Source organism: Microtus oregoni, unplaced genomic scaffold, assembly GCF_018167655.1.
Source record: "Microtus oregoni isolate MIOR12 unplaced genomic scaffold, Mior012 000020F_ref0000438, whole genome shotgun sequence".
Classification (NCBI taxonomy): domain Eukaryota; kingdom Metazoa; phylum Chordata; class Mammalia; order Rodentia; family Cricetidae; genus Microtus; species Microtus oregoni.
The window spans coordinates 13,768,649-13,778,885 of NW_024543079.1; the positions used below are offsets into that span (position 1 = coordinate 13,768,649).

A 10,237-nucleotide genomic window follows, 5' to 3' on the forward strand; every position below is an offset into this window, starting at 1 on the left:
TGCGTAGTATTTATTTTAGGTGTATGTGTGTTTGTGTTCAGAGAAGTGTGGGACATCTTGTGAGATTGGATCTGTTCTCCCCTCTTCTTGTGGGATCTGGGGATCAAACTCAGGTTGTCAGCTTGGTGGCAGGCACCTTTAACCCACTGAGCCAACTCTCCAGCCATCTTCTCTGGTTTTTAATAGTTCATCCCATGTTCACCCACAAGAGCTCTTTGTGGGACAGCCCTGTCATTATTACCCCCGTTCTGAGCGGCAGGGCCTTTGGAAGGCTCTAGATCACATAATGCACCAATAGCAGAGCCACCATGATTCCAATCCGGGTCTGTCTGCAGAACCCTCAGTCTTTATCAAACCACATACGGGGTGTCTGCATCGACTCGTTCATCCAGTGGATAGAGCTTAGAGAATACTTAGTGGCAAGACAGCGACAGCATCTCTCCCTTTCAGGGACTCAAAGTCCAGGAGAAAAGGCAGGATATGTTTTAAAATGATGGCTTTTTGGACTCAGCAAAACAAATAGCACATGCCTTTTCCTACATTAGCATCTAGATTTATCCATATGGCCTGAAAGAAGAAGAAAGACCAGTGAGTGCTACTGGGAGGATGAAGGGACCGATGGGGAGACGTGGGAACAGGAAGCTAACGAGGGCGGGGGGAGGGACGCGAACATCGTATTATTTCCTTTCCTATGCAGAAGTTATATATTTAAATATAAAGAGAGATAACGGGAAAGTAGACAGGGTACGTGGCTGGAAGAAGGGGTCTAGGTTAGGGGAGGTGATAGGAGAGTGAATTGACCAAAGTGTAATATTATGCACGTATGAAAATACCATAATGAAACCCATTCATTATTCTAATTTTTAAAAAGAAATAATAGAAAAAAATGATAGTGTTTCTTTAAAAGGACCATTCTGCGAGTCATTCATACAACACACACTAGGAATCTGCTATGTGCTGGGCTCTGTGCCAAGCCCTGGGAATAATTGAAAGACAAATATGGTACAGTGTAGTTATAATCTAATGGGATAGACAGATATGTACATAAATTATGATAGGCATAAGGAATTCAGTTAAAACAAAACTATGAAAAAAAGCACACAGACTGGAAAGGCTGACCTGCGTTGGAGATGGGGCAGAGGCTAAACTTCGGTGGATTTGAACTTGGAGAGCAGCAGGCATGTGATGGCTGTTGGGAAGCTTCGTGCCTTTCCTGGGGAGTAAAGGATGCCTTTGTGTAACAGCTGGCGCATGGGTCGGCTCTTGTTCTGTGGGCAGGCTTTAGGTAGGGGCGGGGCTGGGATGGAGAGAGCCTGGAGACCAAGAAGTCACTTCTAAGGGAATTGTAGCAGGTAAAAGGGTAAGGAGGACGGAGGACTGTCGGAGAAGATGCCGGAGAGGACCATAAAAGAAGACAAGTCAGAAGCAAAGAGAGATGGGCCTGGATGGCCCGAGGGATGTAATGAGTTCAAGCGTCCTCCTAACTCCCTGAGGAGAGCAGGCGGTGCCTCGGTCCTTTGAAGTGGGCGTCTTCAGACCTACGAGCTGTCAGTGGCCTGGAGTGGCAGAGTAAGTGAACCGGATGCAACACTGGGAGAGAATAATGCTTTCTGCTTTGGGAGGACAGAATTCTGCTCCCAGCACCCATGTCCGGGTGGCGTACAGCTGCCAGTCACTCCACCTCCAGAGGCCAAAATAGCCTTTTCTGGTCTCCTCTGGCATCCTCTTTCCACACATACACAGAAACAAAATAAATACTTTTAAAAGGAAAAAAGTTTTGCAGCCACTCAGAGATTCAGAGTGAAGACTTTGCTTGTTGTCCTGGTGAGGGCTTTGTGCACACTAACCATGCTCCGGACTACTGACTTATACGCCCAGTCTCCAGCAGAGAGTTTAGAGAAACCAACTTTAGCATATGAACGGATCTGTTAGGTCAGCTTCAAGAGTGGAGGATTAATAAGGGTGGCTAGAATAGGTGGTACAGTTCTCTAATCCCGCACTGTAACCAAGGAGGTAGGGGGATCAGGACTTCAAGGGCAGCCTCAGCTAACTTTCACACTGCTGGAGACTCTCTCTCAAAAAAAGGAAAGGAAAAGACTCTGGACTCGGGGGGCAGGGGGTCTGCAGCATAGAGTCTCCCTACTATGCTTGAGAGGCCTGTGATTTGATCCCTATCACCGCTATACTCAGTGTGTGAAGCTCTTCCACAGAAGCTGCTCCCCCTGCTCCATGACCCTGAGTAAGTTGCTCATGGAGAACAACGGATTCTCCAAAGGAAGGGTGTTTACGTACTTTAGCAAGGTACTTTATGGAAACCCTTGAAGCCAGGTGGTGATACAAGCCTGTAATCTCAGGATCTGGTAGGTGTAGGATCAGGAGTTCAAGGCCAGCCTTGGACACACAGTGAATCTGAGGCCAGCTTGGGTTACATGAGACCTTGTCTAAAGAGGAAAAGGAAGGAGAGGGGCACAATGGAGTTGGGCAAGTATTCAGTTTTCTAAGCAGCCCATGAGAACTCGCTTTTCTAACTTCCTGCAGGGGTCGCTGCTGCCTTAGGCTGGGGCTACTGCCTCTGGTCTCAGCCAGTTTCTTCTAAGAAAACTGGCGGTCTTTGCCTGGGCAAAGGCTGAGTACACACACATCCTGGACCTGTTTTCAGCCAAGGGGGCTACAGGATGGCAGTGCTTAGCCAATGGCATTTGGTGGGGGTGATAGAGTGGGCACTGTTTTTTTTTTCTGTTTTTGGGTCACAAGTTTATTAAAATAAAAGAAACTATGGGTAAATGCTGCCATCTGTGCTGCCCCCCCCCCCCCCACACACACACACTCCGGGTCCCAGACTAGACAGAGGGATTGAAACTGTTTTACAGACAACTCCTAGGACGAGGACTTCACTGAAAACCTAGCTCACATACGCAATGCCTGCAGATTGCTGCAACTCGCTCGCTCAGCATCTCTGCTCAGGATGGAGGGGTGGGCTACTCAGGGAGGTGGAGGTGAAGACCCCTGAGTCTGCTCTGGGATGGGGAGGCCCCCTAAGCCTGAGTCCCGCTGTGGGGCTCTGAGCCAAGAGCCCCCGTGAGCCGTGGCCTCCGAAGGGCAGCGGTGATTTTTTTCACATAAATATATCGCACTTAAATGAATTTAGACAGCATGACATCAGAGAGTAATTAAATTGGTTTGGGTTGGAATTCCGTTTCCAATTCCTGAGTTCAGGTTTGTAAAAGATTTTTCGGAGCACCTGCAGGTTTGTGTGTGTGTGTGTGTGTGTGTGTGTATAAGTATTTTCACTGGAAAGGATTCAAAATTAGAGGAAAAAAAAACTGGAGCGCACAGGCAGCATTACGCCATTCTTCCTTCTTGGAAAAATCCCTCAGCCTTATACAAGCCTCCTTCAAGCCCTCAGTCAGTTGTGCGGGAGAAAGGGGGCGGTCGGCTTTCTCCTTTCAAGAACGAGTTATTTTCAGCTGCTGACTGGAGACGGTGCACGTCTGGATACGGGAGCATTTCCACTATGGGACTGGATACAGACACACGCCCGGCGGACTTCAAGACGCTCAGACTGAGGAGAAAGCCCTGCCTGCTGCTGTTACTGCTGCTGCCGCCGCCGCTGCTCCAGAAGACCCACTCCTTCCGTGTTTTTTCCTGCCAAGCCAGAGACACCTTCGCTGCCTTTTTCTGTGGTGTCAGTCAGCGGTTGGCCAGAGGATGAGACTCCCCAAACTCCTTACTTTTTTGCTTTGGCACCTGGCTTGGCTGGACCTGGAATTGATCTGCACTGTGTTGGGTGCCCCCGACTTAGGCCAGAGACCCCCAGGGGCCAGGCCAGGGTTGGCCAAAGCAGAGGCCAAGGAGAGGCCACCCTTGGCCCGGAACATCTTTAGGCCAGGGGGTCACAGCTATGGTGGGGGGGCCACCAATGCCAGGGCAAAGGGAAGCTCTGGGCAGACACAGGCCAAGAAGGATGAGCCCAGAAAAATGCCCCCCAGATCAGGTGGGCCTGAAACCAAGTCAGGACCCCTTCCTCAGACTAGGCAGCCTGCAGCACGGACTGTAACCCCAAAAGGACAGCTTCCTGGGGGCAAAGCATCCTCAAAAACAGGATCTGCCCCCAGCTCCTTCCTGCTGAAGAAGACCAGGGAGCCTGGGACCCCTCGAGAGCCCAAGGAGCCGTTCCGCCCACCCCCCATCACACCCCATGAATACATGCTCTCGCTGTACAGGACGCTGTCCGATGCTGACAGAAAGGGACGCAACAGCAGCGTGAAGTTGGAGGCTGGCCTGGCCAACACCATCACCAGCTTTATTGACAAAGGGCAAGGTGAGGGGGTGGGGTGGCAGGGAGGGGCATTTGTACAGACCCAGGACCTGCAAAGTCCTGGCGTGTGCAGGTGGGGTCAGTGTGTAGCTCCAGTCTAGGGTGGGAGTCTGGAGTTTATACAAGCGCGGTACTAGGAGCGCCTAGGGATCACCATGCCAAATAGGCACGAGAGTACAGAGAGGAGCTAAGATCTGCAGCTGGACACTAGACTCCAAGATCCACTCTTGATTACTGGGTCACACTTTGGTGTGGGTTGCAACACTAAAGTTTTTACACCCCAGATTTTCCTCAGATAGCAAAGAGAAAGCAACTTTAGGTCCCTGTGGGTCTTCAACTTTACCCTCAGAGAGGTGGCAAAGGGTAGGATATGTGAAGACCCAAAGCGTGTCTATCATCTTGGAGTCGCAGCTGACCTAGGGACTAACTCACACTGTGACCCTAGAAGTCCCTTCTTCCCTGGGGTCTGTTTTCCTGTATGTCTACTGCACGGGCATCGGCTTGGGTGATATCCGAGCCCTGTGAATGCGAACGCCTCGCGTCCTATCCTAATATGCAGCGTTCATCAGTAACCTGGGAGAACACTTGTCTTTCTTGCTTCTCTGGAGGTCTGCCCACCTAGTGTTACGGGCTCAACGCTTCCTCTCAACTTGCTGTGTGTTCTCAGCAAATCCCTTCCCTTCGTAGAGCCTCAGGTTCGCACAGTGCAGAGCTAGCTGGGCCGCTGGCAGTTAGTGAGGTGCCTTGCAGTTCAGAGGCTCTGGTTCTGAGTCCTGGGACTTTGGCTGGCAGGGTGGGGGAGGGGCCAGAGAATGGGAGAGGCTCCTCATTAGAGCTGGTCTGTAGGGGAATGACAGGGGTGGGGGAGGTACAGAGGCAGCAGGTCTGGCAGAGGTGGGGGAGGTGGCCTGGCTGCCTGCCCAGCCAGGGAAAGCTGTGACCCCTCTAGGGCTCATAAAATAAGTCCTTGTGTCCTCCCCCAGCACTAAGGGGGTTTGGGGAGGGGGAGATGGAGAGAGTTTAAAGGCCTAATTAGTTACTTTCTAGAGCAATATTTGAATATTCCCTAATGGCATATTGGCATTTAGGAAGGAGGGCATGCTGATTCAGAGATACCACTGAGTTTTACACACACACACACACACACACACACACAGAGAGAGAGAGAGAGAGAGAGAGAGAGAGAGAGAGAGGAGAGAGAGAGAGAGAGAGCCTGGTAAATGAATCACATACATGCATACACATATATAACATTTTTCAAGTATTCATAGAAGCCTGACTGTACTTACTTATGCCAATAGCATATGTATTACCTTATACTCACTCATGAGCCCAATTGCACACATACACACACACACGCACACACACACACACACACACACACACACACACACACTGGAACACTCATGCACACAAAATTGTTAGGCTGGGAACTAGGGAAGTTGAGTTTCAGATTGGCCTTGCTATTAATTTGTTGTGTTACCTACATCGGTTTAATCCCCAGCTCTGTGCCTCGCCCACTCGTACAAGAAGGCTAAGATCCTTAAGGTGGAAGAAGCTCAGAGTGTTGAAGTTCTAGGCTACAGTTCTCTTTCCATGTCCCCCTAGCCAGATGACACTGAATGAGTCCCCTCATTTACTCGGCGCTTCCGGCTCCTCCTCTGGAAGAGGGGGTATCACATGCACATGCTACCTGTCTTCCACATGGGAGACCATCACGCTGGCTCGTGGATGGGGTGGGCACTGGGAGAAGGCAGTTCTAGGCTGTGACTCTAACATATATATATATATATCATCAGCACGCAGCAGGGACACTCAGATCACACAAAGCGCCACACCTACCTCCATTTGGAAAAGGGCTCTTGGTGATTTGGGTGTTGGCTTTGGCCATAGTGGGGAAGAGGTTAAAGAAATCTCTTTTGAGTGGGAGAAAGTTAGGTCCTCCCTGGAGGCCCAGAGGTGGCAGGCTGTCTCCAGGAAGTGACAGACATTGACTGTTGGCTGTTTTCTCCAGATGATCGAGGCCCTGTGGTCAGGAAGCAGAGGTATGTGTTTGACATCAGTGCTCTGGAGAAGGATGGGCTGTTGGGGGCTGAACTGCGGATCTTACGGAAGAAGCCCTTGGACATGGCCAAGCCAGCGGTCCCCAGTAGCGGGCGGGCTGCCCAGCTGAAGCTGTCCAGCTGCCCCAGCGGCCGGCAGCCTGCAGCCTTGCTGGATGTGCGCTCCGTGCCAGGCCTGGATGGGTCTGGCTGGGAGGTGTTCGACATCTGGAAACTCTTCCGAAATTTTAAGAACTCAGCGCAGCTGTGCCTGGAGCTGGAGGCCTGGGAACGGGGCCGGGCTGTGGACCTCCGTGGCCTGGGCTTTGAACGCGCTGCCCGACAGGTCCACGAGAAGGCCCTGTTCCTGGTATTTGGTCGTACGAAGAAACGGGACCTATTCTTTAACGAGATTAAGGCCCGTTCTGGCCAGGATGACAAGACTGTGTATGAATACCTGTTTAGCCAGCGGCGGAAACGGCGGGCCCCGCTGGCCAACCGCCAGGGCAAACGACCCAGCAAGAACCTCAAGGCTCGCTGCAGCCGTAAGGCTTTGCATGTCAACTTCAAGGACATGGGCTGGGACGACTGGATCATTGCGCCCCTTGAGTATGAGGCCTTCCATTGCGAAGGACTGTGTGAGTTCCCCTTGCGCTCCCACTTGGAACCCACAAACCACGCGGTCATCCAGACCCTCATGAATTCCATGGACCCCGAGTCCACACCACCCACCTGTTGTGTGCCCACACGGCTGAGTCCCATTAGCATACTCTTCATTGACTCCGCCAACAACGTGGTGTATAAACAGTACGAGGACATGGTCGTAGAATCTTGTGGCTGCAGGTAGCAGCACTGGCCCTCTGTCTTACAGGGTGGTGCATCCAGAGAGAACCCCTCCACATGCCCCCGGAATCACAGAGGGGTTGTGAAGCTGCAGCCGGAAGTATCCTGAAAACCTGCAAGAAAGGGGATTTCAGCAGGCCTTCTCTCTGGGTGTGGTCTGGGCTAACGAGTCCCTCACCTGAGGATTCCTGCCCTTCTGCTTCTCTGACAGGCAGCAATGGGGCCCAAAGAACAGACTGAGTGGGACTGAGACCCAGGAAATGAGGCTCGGTCTCCATCTCCCCTGCCTGGGCCTCCTCTGTCTCCAGACTCTCCAGAGGAGCTGGTGCTATCCTAAGCCCTTCATGGGACAGTCACAGCGCTATCCCCTCCTTGAGTCACCTTTGTGCCTGTGACTTTCCACCCTTAGGGCAGAGGAGATGCTCACTGTCCGGGCTGGTCGAGCAGGGGACATGGGTAGGGATGAAGTGTAGGGGCGAAGAGTATGAGCCTATTAGATTGTCAGACTGAAATGTACATTGCTGAGATAAAAAGCTGAATCCTCATTCCTAACGTTGTGGCAGATTTCTTGTTTACTCCAGGGGACCCAGACCCCTTAAAGAGTTGCTGACCCTGAGCGGGAAGGTAGGTTGCCTCAGGTAAAAACTGTTTCTCTGTCTTGGACCCCACCCCCACGCCTGGGAACTGAAGCAGATGGGGCAGAGTACAGCTGGTCAGGGCCAGTGCTCACCTCTTACCCCATTCCTGATCCTTCCAAAGGCCTATTGGTCCCCAGCTCCTTCTGTTCCATTGGGGCCTAGCAGAAAATAAGAGTTTTACATTCCTTAGTCAGTTTGCTGTCTCCAGAATGAAGCCTTAGGAGAGGGAAGGAGCTTGATTGCCTTTAAATTCGTCTCCACCTCGTTCACCAGCACCTGCCCAGTCCAGGCTCCCTGTTTCCAGAATCACGGAGTTGACTGAGCCTCACTTTATTCCCCTGCCCGCCAAGGGTCTCCTCCTCCCTATGGCGGCATCTCCTTTCTGCCATTCACCATTGTTCTGGCATGGTCCAGTATGGTCCGGCTTGCGACCCCACTGCTGCTCTCTTGCTCTGTGTGACCGACCACAGCACTTCGCTGTTCCCGCAGCTCCTCTCTTTACATTCTACAAGTCATAATTACACACGAGTCACTCATCTCCCTGCTGACCTCAGACAGACAATGCCAGGCCCAGCCCCACAATGCTTCCTGCTTGGAACTTGGCCCACAGTAAATGCTCACTTCCTTCCCTTTGCTAGAATCTTTGGGGAGGTATGGGATGTGAACTTTCAGAGAGGACAGTCCGCTGGTAGGGAAATTGAGGCACCTGGATCCCAGAGTGGAGGGCTCAAGGCCAGATTCTACCTGGCTACAGAGAGACACAAGAGCCAGGAGACTCTGGTTCCCACCCAGAGGGCCTCAGAATTTTCCCCACCTCCCTCCAGCTGGGGCTTTGATTCCCAGGGCTGCCAGCCAAAGCTGTCTCAAGAGTAGGGATCTCTGCCCAACAATGGGCAGGTCTTGTGTCCTTTCCCTTTGGGTTGTCAGGACCTGAAGCAAGAGCCCAGTGCAGGGGGCAGCCTTCGTTTGAGCTGCCTCCTTGGTTTGGAGGCCATTACCTGTCCCAGAGGGGCCAGATTGAGTCTGGAACTGAGTTCTCTCTGGCTTGGCTTCGTTGTGCTTGGCTAGTAGTGAGCCCAGGAGCTCTGGAAGTAAACAAAAGAGCTGCCACAGCAGACAGAGGCCTGGTGTGTGAGAGGAGAACAAGCCCAGAGGAAGGTGCCAGTGAGGCCAAGGAGACAGCAGTGGATACAGAGAGAGCAGTGTAGGAGCGAGGTGGCTCGAACCCACTGGCAGAGAGAGACAGCACGAAGGGGTCACAGGTGGCACTGGCCCCTCTCAAGTACTTATTTCCTGGGTTGTGTATCTTTTGTTTCTTGAAAAGTTCTCCGTGCCTTAGTGCCAGCAGAGGGTAACCCGACTCACAGAGCTCTTCCTGTTGAAGGACTCGGCTTTGAGTGAATGGTCATAGTGCTGGCTGGACACCCCTGAAGCTTTCTTTCTCACTCCAGCCTGCCCTGGAGTTCTTTTTCTCAAAGGAACAATCCAGACTTTGTGGCCCCTACATTCAGCCCTAGGGATCCTGTCTGGCCACCAGGAGTGGCAAGAGTCCTTCCGTCTCCACCTTCAGATCAGGGCAATGGCCTCTTTGGGGAGCTCTCCTTCCCAGCACCACACTGCCCACAGCCACGGGAAGCTGCATTCCTATGTACTGCATTCTTGCTCAAAGAGTAGAGAACTTTCTGGGCTCAGGTGATGACTCATTGATAGAGTACTTACCATACAGTGTGAGGACCTGCGTTTTGATTCCCAGCACCCACATAAAAATCAGACAACAGCAGTACCGTAATCCCAGTGTGGCATTGGCCACCCCAAGTATTTATTCCCCGGGTTGTAATCCCACTGCTTGAGAGGCAGAGATAGCAGATCCCTGGAGCGTGCTGGCCAGCCAGCCTAGCCAAATCTTTGAGCTCCAGGTTCAGTGTGGGAGACCTTATCTCAAAACACAAGGTGGAGAGCAGTTGAGGAAGACACCTGACATCAACCTGTGGCCTCTACATGAATACACATAGCACACATACACACATACGTACATGTGTACTTGGATGCTCATATGCACATAAAGACATAACCCCCCCCCCCAACAGCATAGGGCTTCTATTCTACTCCATAGTCCCCCAGCTCTGAAGGGTTCAAAGACCTGTGTAGTTTCAAACTTCAGTTTTGTCTTCTGTCAGTTAAAGGCCTTGGGGGCTGCAGAAAGGGCTCAGCAGTTTGGAGTGCTTGCTGTCCTTGCTGAGGACCCGAGTTCAGTTCCCAGCACCCACATCAGGAGGTAATAAGCACCTGTGATTCCGGCTCCAGGGGATATGAGGCCTCTTCTGGCCTCTGTGGGTACCCTCATACACAACTGATGATGCATATAATGAGTGTGCATGCACACGCACATGCATGCA

General features: G+C 52.0%; 1 protein-coding gene across 1 annotated transcript; it reads left to right on the forward strand.

Annotated features, from left to right (window-relative positions):
• Nucleotides 1-3,409: 3,409 nt before the first annotated feature.
• Gdf5 (growth differentiation factor 5) lies at nt 3,410-7,741 on the forward strand. The gene is made up of 2 exons (XM_041670680.1): nt 3,410-4,321; nt 6,333-7,741. The coding sequence occupies exons 1-2, from the start codon at nt 3,709-3,711 to the stop codon at nt 7,205-7,207; spliced, it is 1,488 nt and encodes a 495-aa protein (XP_041526614.1). The 5' UTR covers nt 3,410-3,708; the 3' UTR covers nt 7,208-7,741.
• The last annotated feature ends 2,496 nt before the right edge of the window (nt 7,742-10,237 follow it).